Source organism: Silurus meridionalis, chromosome 21 (assembly GCF_014805685.1).
Source record: "Silurus meridionalis isolate SWU-2019-XX chromosome 21, ASM1480568v1, whole genome shotgun sequence".
NCBI lineage: Eukaryota > Metazoa > Chordata > Actinopteri > Siluriformes > Siluridae > Silurus > Silurus meridionalis.
The window spans coordinates 18035538-18051816 of NC_060904.1; the positions used below are offsets into that span (position 1 = coordinate 18035538).

At 41.4% G+C, this 16279-nt stretch overlaps 2 protein-coding genes and 1 long non-coding RNA gene across 3 annotated transcripts in view; 2 read left to right on the plus strand and 1 right to left on the minus strand.

The window, feature by feature from the left end:
• The window catches only part of LOC124403797 (SREBF chaperone), a 28057-nt gene extending 18996 nt beyond the window's left edge, over positions 1-9061 (plus strand). The window contains exon 25 of the transcript XR_006928952.1: positions 9044-9061. The gene's annotated coding sequence lies outside the window, so the exon portion shown is untranslated. The remainder of the gene's footprint in view (positions 1-9043) is intronic.
• ptpn23a (protein tyrosine phosphatase, non-receptor type 23, a) lies at positions 57-13392 on the minus strand. The gene is made up of 24 exons (XM_046877568.1): positions 13136-13392; positions 12343-12417; positions 12131-12258; positions 10298-10374; positions 10133-10182; positions 9076-9207; positions 8907-8987; positions 8258-8389; positions 8116-8163; positions 7886-8001; positions 7707-7786; positions 7250-7364; positions 7068-7133; positions 6842-6987; positions 6442-6747; positions 6200-6354; positions 5954-6105; positions 5687-5866; positions 2956-5536; positions 2675-2859; positions 1957-2061; positions 1738-1876; positions 1528-1641; positions 57-1430 (listed from the first exon to the last, which is right to left on the minus strand). The coding sequence occupies exons 1-24, from the start codon at positions 13217-13219 to the stop codon at positions 870-872; spliced, it is 5808 nt and encodes a 1935-aa protein (XP_046733524.1). The 5' UTR covers positions 13220-13392; the 3' UTR covers positions 57-869.
• On the plus strand, positions 10300-16274 carry LOC124403809. Its single transcript, XR_006928953.1, has 4 exons — positions 10300-10397; positions 14869-14975; positions 15365-15724; positions 16164-16274. It is a non-coding gene; the product is annotated as an uncharacterized LOC124403809 (long non-coding RNA).
• The last annotated feature ends 5 nt before the right edge of the window (positions 16275-16279 follow it).

The following is a 16279-nucleotide window of genomic DNA, read 5'->3' on the forward strand; positions in this document are numbered from 1 at the left end:
ACTTCAGTTGGAACCCAGACATTTTATTCTGTAAAGTCAACACAGATAAGGAACGATTCGATGAGATTGATTTTAATTATGATATTTACAACATTGAACAAGGCAGAATATAATCAAATCAGAAATGTCAAGTTTATGGTGTACTGAATCAGAAATAAGTTATAAGGTTATAATGGATTATAAGGAAAGTGAGTACATAGCCTTACCAGCGTCACGTATATAGATTTAGCAAACACTCCCCCAAAAACGGCTAACGTTAGAAGTTTGCCTTTACGTTAGTAGAATGTAGCTTTACTTAATGCGCTTGTGAGCTGGTCCTTACTAGCGTTTTTAAACATATGCTAATATAAAGTTAGCACTTTTTTGTCAGATATCTATCCGTTTTCCGACTTGGTTGCAGCCGACAACAAACAGGCGTCAACACGAGCAGTGAAGTGGCATGAGGGGAATCTGTTCAAGTAGAAGAAGCAACCGTTTGTCAAACACACTTTAAAGATTCAAACTGATCCGAATTACAAACTCGTGGATTCACCTCCAAATCCCATTTTAAATCCGTTGTCCCCTTCTATCAAGTTCTTTTACCTCATTGTTAAAGACTGAGTTTGGTGTTGAGATGCAGAAGGTCCGGGTCATCTTCAGCAGACATGCGCATGCTGGGAAACGGTTCAAAGGAACAAGTAGGGCATTGCTGGAAAAGCGCAGACTTGAAGAGACAGGCTGTGGACATGGGTTCAGGAATCTGGGCATTTTGCTGCCAACTAAAAATCTAGTGAATAAGCAGCAAAAACGCTGAATGGTCGATTTGATCTGGGAATACAGAACACTGAGGCCTAACATGAAGCAGCCTCTCGAAAAGAAATTTCAGGAAGTCAGGACTTGTTCAGAGTCCAAAGAGGATCCAGGGTGCTGAGTGGATCATCTCCATTCGGAGGACCCTGCAGACCGTGGCCTTCCTGTGGCAAGAAGAAACTCTGCTTGTTAATTCGCGGTTTGCCACGGCAACCACTATCGAGCGTAAAAGCTTCAGGTGTTAGCGAAGCCAGGAGGTCCAGAGATGACGATGCTGGAGGAGCTGCTTCAGGTGCATGATGGTTGTTTGATACGGGCATGGGTGCGAAACCTTCAAACCCATTACCCTGGTGATTAGGAGGTGAAGGAGACTGCATCTTGCACGGAGAAGCAGGGGAGGAAGACGGGGGACTTAGTGAGGCAGGAAAAGCGTCGGTCAAAGAAGGAGCCTGGAGGTCATGGACTAGTGCCAGCTCAGGTTCTAGTCCCGTAGCAATTGAAGGCATCGGGTCCTGATTTGGGTCCTGTTCAGACTCGAGGCTAGGAGGACGGATGCTGAGCCTAGCCACTGTAGCCTGGATGGAGCTAATGGACATATCACCTCCAAGAACGATATCCTGGGACTCTGGCTGCGAGTACTGCTATAGAGACAAAGGGGTTATTGTTAGATTGGAGTTCTTCAAGTACTTGTGTTTTCAAGCACACTAAAGTACAAACACAGGTCTAAAAACTTCTTGCCTTGACTGCTGCACTGTTTATGGACTTTTGGCTTGGGGTGGTGATGATGCCACGACGCTGAAGCACCTGCTCTGCGTGTTTCAGCACTGCCTCATGACAGAACTTTAGGTGTAACTGGATGAAACATAGCAAAACACCAGATCTTTTAACCAGGAGCATTAGTTTAACATACGTTTGTGGATGTTAATCATGCCCAAAAATGACACGCACCTTCTCCTGTAGCATGTTTTTCCTCTGTTTTCTCATCTTCCTCACCAGATGGGAAAGGTCAGGTATACCATTCCCAGCCTCCAGCTCCTGTAGTGCAGCATACAACAGGCAGAAAGCTCCGGTTCGGCCGACACCAGAGCTAAACAATTACAAGCGTTTAAGGAAAATGTGCTGTTTTTATTTTATAATATCAAGAATTGAACATTTGAAATAATTCACCTGCAGTGCACCACCACGGGTGTGTGTAACGGCCGCTGGAGAAGGTAATGTCTGTGGACTTCCTGAATGAAGCGAATGAGGTTACTCTTACTCTCCGGCAAGCCACTGTTCAGAGAAGAGAAAACAAAGTGTTGTTCATACTGCGCTGTGATTAAGGGGAAACTCTGCGTCTTTGTAAGTGTTGTTGGATCTAGGGTTGCAAAATTCTAAAAAGTTAAGGACTGGAAACTTTCCATGGAAATTACCAAAAATAATAGGAATAAACTGGAATACGAATAAACTGGAATAGGAATAAATGTACAAAACTGCCGTTTACTACAGGGAACTAAAATGTAGTTAAAAAAAATCTTAGTAATTTAATGTAATTAATGTAATTTCAGGTAAGTTTCTACCCCTACATGCACTGTACATTCCTCCATAACACATCATTTCTACAATCCTGCATTTGGATTATTGGGAATAATTGCATAAATTACATAAATATTACATAAAACTTTCTTGTACTGTGTGTAAGCTATTGCGCAACAAAATTACTGTAAATTAAATCAAAATAGTCATTAAAATTTTTCCAATTTTTTTAATTAATTCCCATAAATTTCCATTAAAATGTACTATGTTTCCAAATTGAAAAAAATATTTCCAAATTTCCAAGCACGAAGTGGCCATGGAAAGTTTCCGGAAATTTTCCACCCCTTTGCAACCTTCGTTGGATCCTTACAGTTCAGGCCACGAGGTGAACTGCAGATGGACGACGGTGCGCTTTAGGCTCTGATCTCGATATTGCAGTCCTATCATGCGCTCCACGTGAGTGGTGGTGTTTTTCTCGGTAGTCAGACTGAGTGTGATTGAGCCTTGAGTGATCTTTTGTCCTCTTTCAGATGGAAAGTAGTGCAGGACTTTTTGCTGTAAAAACAACAAAAAACAACAAGAAAATAAATTAAAGAAAGACTCAAATAAAGCATGGTCTAACTTAGAGTCTTTAAATATGTAGCCCCTCACCTTTTCAAGTTCTTGCTCAGACACCAGCATTACAATTAGAGACACTTTCTGTTCGTAGACCATTAGCCAGAAATCTGCCGCGGTTCCGGTAAGGGGAGCCTGTGTTGCGATAAAACGAGGGCAGTATGGTGAAAGATCCTCGATGAAGCTGGCATTGATGTAGTCGTCTTTGCCAGAGTGCAAAACAACTCGGTTACAGTCGTAAGGCATGACGTCCTGATGGCGGTTTTTCATGGTGTAGCAGCGGGCGATAGCGATAGAGAGCTGACGAGAATCCTTCTCTTGCTGATCCTGCAGGTCCTTCCATCGAGCGTCAAGTTCTGATAATCCTCCCTCTCCTGAAGGACGCTCTAAAGACTGGACAGTTCCCCGAAACCTTTCGAGCTCTGCACAAAGCTGCGAGACCCTTTCGGGAGCCTGGTATGGATCGCCTTGAATAATCTTGACTTCCTCCGATTTCTTGCGATGCTGCTCATCTTGAGGGTCGGCCTTGGTGGGTAATAAGACGTTAGCGGTGTCTTTGCTTCCACCATGTTGGCTCTCGGGGCTTGAAGAGAGAAGATCGTCTGTACTGGAATTCTGGTGCTGAAACAGCGAGCTGGATGGTGGCAATAGGCCAGACGAGGGCAGGGGTGTTGTTGAAGATTGCGGTATCGCCGAACCTGCAACGGGTGTCAGAGCAGGAGAGGGTCTTTGTGGTACGATACCTAGTGAAGAAGGTCCTGGTGATGGAGAAGGCGATGGGGCAGGTAGGATGCTGCTCGGTCCAGCCCCTGGTGCAGCTGAAGATGGAGGGATCATACCTGGAGGAAGTGACTGCATTCCGGAATGCTGGATCGGTCCAGGAGGAATGATGCCAGCATGTGCCCCAGGGTAAGACGCTGGTGCCGTCCCTGGAACCTGTGGAGGCAGAGACTGTGGCTGCTGAGGAACTGTGGATTGGTGGGGAACTATCGGAATACCACCAGGATAACCCATGGGTGTGGAGTGAGGAGAAAGATGGCCCGGAGGCAAACCTATCGGTTGCTGGGATATCTGTGGGGGCACTGAAGGTCGAGGTCCAGAAGGGAGCTGTGAGGGAAGATTGCCATGGGGCTGTGAAGAAAGAGCATTGCTGTGCATTGATGGAGGTAACTGAGGCTGCACTGGAACCCTTGGTGTGTTTGCTGGAAACCCAGGCTGGTAGGGAGGATGGATTTGTGGATGGGAGGAATGTGGTAATGGTTGGGAAACACTGGGAACCGGTGGGTGAGACGGGTGAGGTAAAGACTGTGAAACCGAGGGTAATGGTGGGCGAGAGGGATGCATGACTGGTTGAGAAGCCGGAGGCATTTGCATGTGAGTGGGAGGAGACATTTGGGAGGAAGATGGTAGCGAATGCGAAGGCATTTGTTGCGAAGTGGGAGGCATTTGCCCATGGCCTGTGTGTGGTAGCTGCTGTGAGGAAAGAGGAGTTTGTGGAGAGGGAATATGCTGTACATGCTGATTGACTGGGGGCATATAGGGCTGGGAACAAGGGGGCATTTGTTGTTTTACGTTTGGTAAATGTGGCATAGAAACTTGCGGCATTGCCTGGGAGGATGGGGGCATTTGCGGTTGAACAGAATGATGGGGCAGCTGATTTGGAGCAACAGGTTGGCAAGCAGGAACAAAAGAAACAGGAGGGTACACTTGCTGTTGCAGTGGAGATGGTGCAGAGTGTATGTTAAAGGGTCGTTGCTGAAGATTAGGTGGTCCTGGTGGTCTCTGTTGAGCCATGTGGTGCATGTAGTGTGGCTGAGTGTGTTGTGGGAGTTGAGGTCTAGTTGCAGGTGCAGATATCTGCTGCTGAACAGGCAGCGGCTGGAAAAATTGCTGTGGCTGGACCTGTCCGCGGGCTTGAAAGAATTGTTGAGGGTGCTGAGACTGTGGTTGAGAAGCTTGAACTACCTGAGGTGGCTGGTTCACAGGAGCGCCAGGCTGATGCAAATACTGAGGCTGAGAAGCCACTGGAGGGGGAGGGTTATACATCACAGGAGTGGGCATACGGTGTCCAGGGGTGGGGGTGGGCATGGATGGTTGTCCTGGTGCTGGGGTGTAACTGGAAATAGGTGTTTGCACACAGTCCACAGTGGTGGTGGATGTGCGAATAGGAGTTGGTGGGCCTGATACACCTGGCTGGGTTTGTAAAGATGGTAGACGATACCCAGGCACAGAAGGAAGCCTAGAGACTTGCGGATTGGGCATCTGAGGAATGTGATGTTGCTGGGGGCCTGGTGGAAAATTAGGGTTGAAACCGGGGGGAAGCGTTGTAAAACGCGAGATTTGTGCAAGGAGCTCAGGAGGAGGTAGGTTCGAAGGAAATCTTGGTGGTGCATAAAGAGTAGCAGGCCCTTGATGAAAAGCTTCTGGCATCATGGGAAGAGACATCTCAGGAGGCAAACTACGAAGTTCTTCTGGCAAGTCTCCACCTAAGGCTAGAATAGCAGCATTCAGCTTGGCTATCTCAGGGTCCTCGATTCCAGAGGTGTCTATATCTGGGGCTTTCTTTTGGGATGGTTTTGGGGCTGTGGGCCTTTGAGGAACCTTTTTTTGGAGCTCTCTGTTGCAAGAAATAGGAAAACAGTGAAGCATGTCAAATCAAATATCACTAATTAATAAACATATAATGGCATCAAAGCTACCCTTATATATATTATATATTATTATATAAATTACCATTTACATTTAAACATGATACATTTCCTCTTACTTTTCCAAAATGGCTTGTCTCTCTTCGTCCCTCGTCTTGCAAATGGTCTTAGCCCTTTCTAAAAGGCGAGAAGCCTTAGCCTCCAAGTCTTCATAAAACTCTTTTCCCTCCTGCGACTTCTTCATCAGGTCTTCATAGGCTTCATAGGAAGCAACAAGCATTTGCACGGTACTGTTCCATCTGCAGAGTGAAAACAAAAACGGGTGTAACATAAAACCTTAAAAAAGAAAAGAAAAAGAGGTTTATTTAGTCCTGCTCAACTCTTACTTCAGTTCCGTCTCGGTCAGGCTCTTGCGCACAGTTGCGTACTGGACGTTCGCATCGGTCAGTGCCTTCAGGATGTTCTCTTGAGCAGCTAGATTTTGATCGATGTACACCTTAACCTGCTCATACTTCTTCAGCTGCTCTTCGAACAACCTCTGCGAAGGCAGAGTGACAAATTAGCCAACAACGAACCAAAATAAATATCTGGTCTGAAGTTTACATTAACGGTAATGTCACAAATTGTAGTACCTTCATATCAGTTCTCTCGGTGGTAACTAAAGCAGTGGTGATATCATCCTGCTGGATCAGCTCCCTCAGCTGCTTCTCAAGAGAACTGCGCTGGTCTTTCATCTCCTGTACTTTACCCAGAATTCTTTTCATGCACTGGAGTCCTGCTACTTCATCTGGAAAAATGCCAGGAAGTTGATAATTTTATTACTATATTCAAATGTCACCTTCCAGAGTGGACAGATGTTTCTTAGACTATGTACCTTCAGAAAGCTGTGGCCTGGGCAGGGCCTCTCTCAGAGTGTCCAGTGGTCCACCGAGCAATCGCAGGTTGCTAATGTGCAGATTCATGGCCCGGTGAAGCTCTGTGTTGGTGAAGCTTGCTTTCTCATGGGCTTCCAGGTATTTTTCGAGGTCCCTACGGATCTCAGTGATGGTGGCAGGTTGTGCTGGGATGCTCAGCTTCCCTGCTACTTCCTCCACCTTTCGATCGCCCGCTTCATCGTCGTCTAACACTGCCCGAATCTCCCTCAGGGAGGCTTCCACATCCGTGAACACTCCCGATAGTACTGAAATAAGCGTCAAGTTCTTTAGAGAACACCTTCATACAGTGGCCATATTCATATTTATTTCCAGTTTGTAATACATAAACCATAAACCAACCCTGCATGGACTGTATGAGACTCTTTACTGTGTCCGGTCTCACGCTCAGAGCCGCACACTTCTCCATGAGTACAGAGGGAATACTGCTGTACATCTCCATGTTGTCCACAGAGTCTGGGTCCAGATTCAAAGAGTCCATGAATTGCCTGGAAAACAAAAAAAATAGTTCACTAACACTGTTAAAAATAAATAAAAAGGGTTTTTCTCTCAGATGTGTGTTACTCACTCTAACGTCTCATTCTTGCTGTCTATTTTTACCATGATGTCTCGCAGCAGCTTCGCCTTTTCTTCACTGTGGAGGACAATTTAATTATTAGCGACATTGAACATCGCCGTCTATGAGTTTTCCAATGTTATAATAAACATTTCACAATTATCAACATTTCATGTTCGTTTAGCAAACGCAACCTGTAGAGCGAGGAGGCCTCGTGAGCAGCCATAGGCACCAGCTTGGAGAAAATATCTGGTCCTGTCACACTCGGGTCTGTTGGATTCACTGGTAAGGCTTTGACTAGAGGTGCACCTGGAGAAGGTATGAACATGTTCCTCAAACAGAAGCACACGTGTGTGTGTATATATATATATATATATATATATATATATATATATATATATATATATATATATTTGATCCAACAAAGCAGCATTGATATTCCTAAAAGAATATATATATCTTCCTCCCCCACTCTCTCTCTTCCTCTCTCTCATTTTATATATATAAAATGAGAGAGACAGAGTGTAAAAAATGTCTTCTAATAGTGTCACATTTTTATAATCTGACATCATAAGAATGACAGAATTTGTTATAACTGATTATAATCCTACGCAGACTGAAATTGCTGCAGGTCCCTGTAACCCAAAATACCTTTAACCGAAGACAGCGTCTCCAGAGACGGCACAACCTCATGGTAAATGAAGTCATTGTCTTTTTTAGCGGAGTTAAATCTAAAGAAATAGAAAAAAGAAGGATGAAAAGTTTTTAGAAAGTTTCACACACGGTGGGAGTTGAAAAGAGACTACGCTGTTACTAATACAGTGACTGACTTTCCCCCGATGACGTCCATGGTGAAGCGTAAAGCTTCTTGCACGCTGTCCGGCTGCCCTTTAGCCAACTTTATCGCCTCGGTCAGCTTGTCTAGTGAACTCTGAAGATAAGTGAGCTGCAGAGGAACAACAACAACAACAAAAATGCCATATTAAAAAAAACAACAAAGAAAACCCAGGATGTTTGAACAATAAAACCGGCCTCTGATTTCAGACTTGAAACTGTTTACCCTTTCTCCATATTTTTGTTGCTCCTCCGCCTGCTTGCCCATGTGCAGCTGTGGAGAGACGCAAAAGTCAGTGAGAACATGCTGAAAACGTTCTTCTCGTGTATACACTTATTCTAATTTAGTTTCCCAAAAAGACACGCACATGAGCGATAGCAGCAAAATAGTAAATCTTCATCTGCACAAGTTTCTTCCAGTCTTTTTGGATCTTTCCGAGCATCGAGGCGGTGTCGGAGTTCTCCAGGGCTCTGCAAGCTTCTTTATAATAGTCCACTACCTGAGATCAGGACGTACAGAAGTAACAGCGTTTCATTGTGGAGGCAACAACGAGAAGGCGAAGTGTCGGTCTACCAATGATTTCGTAATGAAAACACCACATTCAATGGAATAAATCAATCAAATAAAGCATTTTTCAAAACTTGTGTCAAGAAATTTTTGGATTGAAAGTAATTTAACTGCGCTGTAGAATACTGGATTGTGATTGGTCAGAAGGTGTGGATTAATTGCCCCTCACTGTAATTCAGAGAGCAGTGCAGGTTTACATTAATACGCTACCGTTTCTATAGTAACAGCATACGGTGAACGGTCATGGAAAGAGTCTCCAGTGTCAGCACTTTGGAACAAAAATGTTTTCTGGGAATTTTCTTTTTCTATAATTTACAGTTTTACACGCTGCTTTTGCGTCATATTATTACGTCGTATTAACTTCTGTACCAGGCTGATAAACGTGTTTATTACGTTTCATTTAATGGAAAAACGCTGACTCGTGTGCTTTTTATAGTTTGGGGAAATACCTGAGCGCTGATCCGTGCAATAAGGAAACTCTTTCTGTTGTCCAGCATGGACTTCTCCAACAAACACTCCTGCGCCTGACCCTGAAAACACACACTCCTCTGAATGAATACAGTGCAAAACGTTACTGTTAATGAAGGTGTGTGTGTGTGTGTGTGTGTGTGTGTGTACCAGCATCAGATTGATGTTGAGATTGAGGATCTGGTGACTCATGTCCACGCTGTAGTTATGGCTGAAGTGATCTCGCAGGTAGGTGAAGGCTCCGGCTGAGCACTGGAAATGTGTGCAGGACACCTTCATGCCCTTCAAGTGGAAACACGAGGAAAGACGTACTGAGAAATGAGATTTCAGTCGTGTGTGTGTGTGTGTGTGTGTGCACGGGAGGGGGTGGGTGGGGGTAATGTGTTTTTTCACGGGACGAGGTTTGTTGTTCACGGGGAATGAAGGGGGTGGGGTTTTATGTCATGCACAATAACGTGCATACTATATTACTAGTGTACATAATACATGAGTTAATAATTAATTTAATTACTACATTATTATTTCAATAATGTAAATGTAACTCGCCACAATGTAAATCAAGTTCGGGAAATTGGTAAAGGAAGAAACGAGCATTAACATTTTATTATTTTATTTTACACCCTACAGACCATAAAAGTCAATAAAATGGAAATTAAATACTAATTTAATATGAATTATCTTTATTTTATATAGCGCCTTTATGTTACATATTTATATTATTATTATATACATAAAAATAAATCGATATAAAGTTTTTAGTCTTTCAGCACGGCCCGGTTCTCCTGCTGTCGCTTGGCCCTGACGTTGTGGGGGGTTTTGATGAGGTTTTCCCACCAGGATCATGACGGATCGATTTTACAGCAGAATTCAGACCGGAGGAATATTTAATTCTGTGGAATTTCAGTTGCACAGGAAAGTGGATGCAAAAGGTTTACAAATATCATATCAGGACCACTTCCTCAACACGGCGTCACTTTAGAGGCTGGTTTACAGAAAAACAAAAGGAACTTGTTTTTATCTTCTCTTTTAGTAAAATATCAACCAGGAGAGTGTCACTGCTGCTGAGAACAAAGAGGAAGAAGTTCCTGGTCTGCTTTAAAGCTGTTAGAAGGTGAATGAATGTGAATGAGTCGTCGGTGTGTAATATTCAGAACTGAACAGAAATGAAATCCCGTGGGTTCGACCTGATGGACGTGTAGAACTTTACCTCCTCTGATACTCGGTTGTCCATCGCTCCCAGCATGGAATGCAGCGCTCCTGCGTGAGCAAAAAAAACCCGAAAATATGTGAGGAATCAGGAAACGTTGTTATCAAACTACACACAACAGTGTGTGTGTGTGTGAGAATCAGAAAAAACAGTGCACACACTCACCCAGATTATACAGGATGCACGCCTGCTCGTAGCTAATGTCATCGTGCGTAACCGTCTTCCCCGAGAAGATCTCCGTCCTACACCAGGAGGAGCAAACAAGGTACTGAACATGCTGCAGAGAACTGACGCTACAGGCTTTGTTCTGCTCCAGATATCTGATATTTAAGTAAATATTTACTCAGGTGTGCATTGAGCTAGCTAATTACAGGTAGCCGTCGACTTACGACCACGATTGGGACCGACAGACCGGTCGTAACACGATTTGGTCGTAAGTAGAGTAGGCAATATGTACAGTACTGTGAAATGATGCCGGAAGCTGGTACGCAATGTCGTACGCCGCGGCTAGCGATTGTGGTCATAAAGTCGATGACTACCTGTGTCTTCATATCATCCTGCCTTCTGATTGGTCGGTGGGTAGTGCCGCTCCGTAATAGTCCAATTTAATTATCTGGAATTGTAATTATTTAGTTATATTTATGTCTGTCATTTGGGGGAAGTGGAAGATCAGTAGTTGAGGCACTGAGTTTACTGATCAGAAGGTCAAGGGTTCAAGCCCCGTTATCACCAAAGCCACAAAACTCTGACTGGTGCGCACTAACAGCGTGTTCTTCACTGCGCGATTCAGAATAATCAGAATCACAAATACTGCAGAAAATGTGTGCGTTTACACCATTTCATAGAACGAATCAAAATCACGCCTTTTTTTTCAAAAATCAGCTGTTAAAATATTAAATTATAAAGTATATATTATATTAATATTGTATTAGAATATTATAAAATGCTGATTTTGTTTGATCTGTAACAACCAAAATGTCAATTAGAATATGTAAGAATTTGAAAAAAAAAAAAAAACCTTAAAAATGCCAATAAAAGGTAAAAAATAATGGCTGTCAAAATGAATACATGAATTAATGCAATTTGATTTTAACGGCACAGATTTTATTAACGCAGTGCGCATTTCTGTTTGCCTTTTTTATACAAATATAAAAGAAGCGCAACAGGCATTTTTTCACGTTTTTCTTCACTCAAATGTTAAAAAAAAAAAAAAAACTCCACTGAAATGGAATTTTTTAAAACACTAAAAATTTGTTTTACTGATGCACCGAGTCTCAAATCAGCACAAAAATCCGGCGATTAAAACCGTCCGTGTGGAAACATAGCACAAGTTCCGTTTGGTGTCCTGATGATTTACATCCTTTAAAACACCGTATTTTTACTATGTTGAATAGAGTATTAAAAAAACATATACAAATGTGCGATTAAGTTACTGTTCATTATGAGTTGACAATCATGTTATTAATCGCAATAAAATGTTAGAATCGACTGTTCTGACTAATAAAAGTCATACACACTTATTAGAAAAGACGAATGTCACTGCTGTAAACTGCCCTCAGTGGTTCTGAAAGTACCGATACAACAACACACTCAGCAAAATATATTCTAGATCATTTTTTTGTGAAGATCACACACTCGTACTCTCGAGTAATAGATCAGAGTGGCTGCTTTAAGCAGGTTGATGTGACATACATATAAAAGTTCAGTATATTTCTATGATTTCATCGTCCAATCAGAGTTTACACTTTCTTTTGTAATTGATTTAAAATGTTAATGACAGTAAGATACCCAGGCCTGTGATATCCTAGAACAGTGTACTGTTATTTAAAACCCACATTGTGAGAAATGTATATCATCATAACACCCCTCCCCGGTCTGTACAAGTCTGCACTAGATGGACGATTCGATCAGAACTTGATTTGTGATCAAACTGAAATCTGCAGTAATCCTGGAGAACTCATAGTAAATTTGACGTAGTCGTGAATGAGTAAATCTGACCAGGACACGGGGACAGCGGCTTCCTGCCCGGGACCCAGGGGCACGCGGCTCTGCAGGTAATGCAGCTGCCCAAAGTATTTGCGTAGTGTACTGCATCCCTCGAAGTCCCGCGTCACGTTCACCGCACTCTGAGGAATTCAATAATAAACCCAGGTTAGACAGGAAGTCCTGGAGAACGCACAGGAAGCCTATCTCACGTCCTTCTCACTCACCTGCCGTAACTGTTCCAGCTTCTTTAGCGGCTCGTTGTAGTGGTCTGGATCTTCACCGTAATTCTTCAGAATGAACTGATGAAGAAGGAGGAACACAAACATTATAAAGATTTGTTCTATATATTTTTACAGTATCGGCAGTTCATTGGGACGAAAAGCGACATTTGCGATGAACAAATTTGAATCTGACTCTGATCAGCTTTCAGTAAAAAACCCCAAAACAACAAAATAGAAATTAATTCTAAAGTAAATTATAAACAAGGAGAAATCAGATGTTTTGTCTTTATTACTACATTTACTACAGCAGCTGTTTATTTATTGTATTTTTTAAACACCTCTGAGCTGAAGCCGAACCAAATGTGCTGTTTTTTAATCTGCTGCGTTTTTTATTTGTATTTATTACGACTATAAAGTTGTCGGTTACGCCCATTGCACAGCATAACCCCTGCACATCACACACGGTCTGGTTTTCCCACACGTATTGCGTGAAATCCCGCCCACTACATTTTGATTGGCTCATAGAAATCAGTTCATGGGCATTCTGATTGGATAATACGTCAATCCCAGAAAGTCATGCGCAGTTTAACAATCACCAGCCTACAGTAGCCAATCAAAAAACAGATGTGGAAAATGGTTGGGGAAAAAACAAAACATAATTATGGTTAGCAAGCAGGCTAGTTAGGTAGCGTAACGTGTTCAGCCACTTATCAGCGGTTCTACGCGAAAAATATCGAATAAAAGACACTTTTAATGTATTATTCGGGATCTTTTCCGATGTTTGAGTCATTCTCACCTGTTTAACAGTCGCGCTAAACTGAAACTCTCCAGCCTCCTTTAAATCCAGCCAAATCATCGGCATACGCGGAACCGCCTCCATTTCAGCCAGCTAGATCCCCTCAGCCGGCGAACCTGCCGGGGAATAAGTGATTTAAGGCGTCTCGGCTCGCAAACAAATCGTCAGTTCTTCTGCATTAATCTGTGTTTTCTAATCTAAACCACTGTGTCATGGCCCAGGAAACTGCTGGTGTTTCGGACGTGACGTAAACATGTAGACCGATTGGACTTATGGGTAATGTAGTTGTCCCACCGCCAAAGAGTACCACAGGAGCGTCCGCCATATTGGAATATTCAATTAACCGAATTGTTTAATAATAATAAAACTGTTCATATATAATCACCAAAAACTCACACAACTCAAACAATAAATATCTGAGAAATTAACAAACATTGTAAACAAACATTTCAACAACATTTTCCCTAGTATATATATATATATATATATATATATATATATATATATATATATATATATATATATATATATATATATATGAATGTCAATGGATGTGCTAATTTCAAAATGTCACTCTGTTATCAGCCATTTAGCTGCTCGCTACATATTAGTCACAGGTTAGTTTTGTTTAATAGTTAGTGTATGACCCTGTTTCTGAATATGAAAAAGCATATATGTAAAAATACACAATTCAGTTCAGTTTCTGTTGTCTTGTGCAGAGCAAAGGGTGACTACTGAGCCCAATTAATGCTACTAATAACTACTGTACAAATCCAAATTAAGGCAAGAAACACTCAGTTAAGGAAAAAGAACAGATCTATCGTTACTTTAAGAAATGAAGGTCAGTCAATACAAAATAATCTCAAGAAATTTAAATGTATAAACGTATTAAATGTAAAGTGCAGTCTCCAAAACCATCAAACAATATGATGAAAGAGGCTCTCATGAGGACCGCCCCAGGAAGAGAAGACCAAGAGAGGATAAGTGGCAAAAGATACGTTAATTAAAATTATCACAGCAGAAACCACAGATTCACATAAATGCTCCTCAGAGTTCAAGTGCCAGACATATTTCAACATCTAGTGTTCAGAGGGACTGCATGAGTCAGGAATGTGTAGTGGTATTGCAGCAAAAAAAAAAAAAACATTATTTCGAAAGAACAACAAGCAGAAGAGACTCGGCTTGGGCCAAGAAAAACAAGGAATGACCATTAGATCAGTGGAAAACTGTCATGTGGTCGGACTAAACTTTTGGTTCTCACTGCATTGCAATTTTTTCATTGTTAATGTTGAGCATCATCATTGACACTGTCGCTGAACGATCTTTTGCAATATGATACTAACTTTTGCACTAATATTGACCTGTATTTACATCAGCATTTTAATTAATCAACACTTTCTAATCAATCACAATCTAGAATTGGTAAATTACTGATTAAGGCATTTGACATTGGATTTGAAGGTTATAAATTTAAATCCCAGCCACACAAAGCTGCCAATCTTGGGCCCCTGAATGAGGCCCTTAGCTCCTCAGTTGTATGAATGAGATAAATGTAAGTCACTGAATAAAGGCATCTACCAAAATGCCATAAATGTAAATTTGAATGGCGCTTATCGTGTCACTAACACCCCCTCCCCCATCACTATTGACAATACGCACTAGAATACATTAGTAAACTTCTTCTTTTTCTGTTTACTCAGAAACAAATTTGTTCTTCTCATTTATTATACCAGATCATTCAGATAAGAGTACATGTAAATCCAGAGCTTCACACAACTACATTAAATACCAGCAGGTATGAAGACGCTTCAGCTGGTCACGATTCTGCTCCTGCTGTCTGGTATGAAACTTCATCTCACACTCAGTGTCCTACATAATTACTGCTAAGTAATAATTCAGTTTTGATATCTGTATTGGATTATACACAGGCGTTAACACAGATACTTATGAATTTAAAATGCTAATAATGTTCAGCTGCAGTTGTTTGTCAATAACACAAAGATGAATTAAAAATAAAACCGAAACATATATTATGATCTGACATCTTCTAATATCTGTTTATTTTTAAGGTGCTTTATGCTGTGTTTTGTATCTTTTCTGTTCAATGTGGGAAACCACTTTAGTTTTTAGCCCATTTACAAATAAACTCTAATTCTAATGTTTTATCCAACCTGCATTCTTAATAGAGATTTTTTTATTATCTGCTTTGTTTATACTCATATTTTGCAGGTGTTCTCACTAAGAACAGTGACAAATGGGGAGTCAATTATATTACATATCCAATCTGTGCTGTGAGAGGATTCAATGTCTCCATTCCCTGTAGTTATTATTATCCAACATCAACATTCAGGTGACACAAATGCTTTGGTGCTCAATGAACTCAAACACAGGTGTGTGTAAGGAACCTCCATATGTTTATAACAGCATCAAACACCACCTCAGACTTTGAGTTCACTGGAAACAACAAATCAGACTGTACTTTATTAATCCACAATGTACAGTTTAATTATTCTGGAGTCTATAAATTCAGATTTATAACTAATTTGGATAGATGGACAGGAGACCCTGGAGTTACTCTACAAGTTGCAGGTAAATGCTGTGTTTCATTTGCACAATAAACTCTAACATATTCCACTGTGAATGTTTGTATTCAGTTATAAAATGTATTTTCAGCTGCTTATAAAATAAATTGTCAGGGCAGAACATGATGAACTATGCTGTTATTAATGAAACAGTGACTTGGTGTTATACGGACTGATGTTGATTATTTTTTATTATTAACAGCACAAGTGCAAAATTAATCAACACATTCTAACCAAGTACAATCTGGAATTCAAAATCAGTGTAATTAGAAATTATATTAATAAAAATGTGAGAATATTTTTGACGAAATCGAATTTATAAGATGACATGAGGGACATGTTGAGAGATGAAACTCCAGTGTTTGGATATATATGATGTGAACTTTTATATACACCTTCTCAGTCCTGAGTCACTGATGTGGAGTCTTTCCTGCTCTCTGATAAAGATTTAAAGGTGTCACCAAACACGTTCAGTGGAAACGAACCTTCAAACCAGGAGACTCGTTAAATCTGACGTGTGATGTGAACTGCACACAAAGTTCCTCACAGTTTTTGTGGTCTA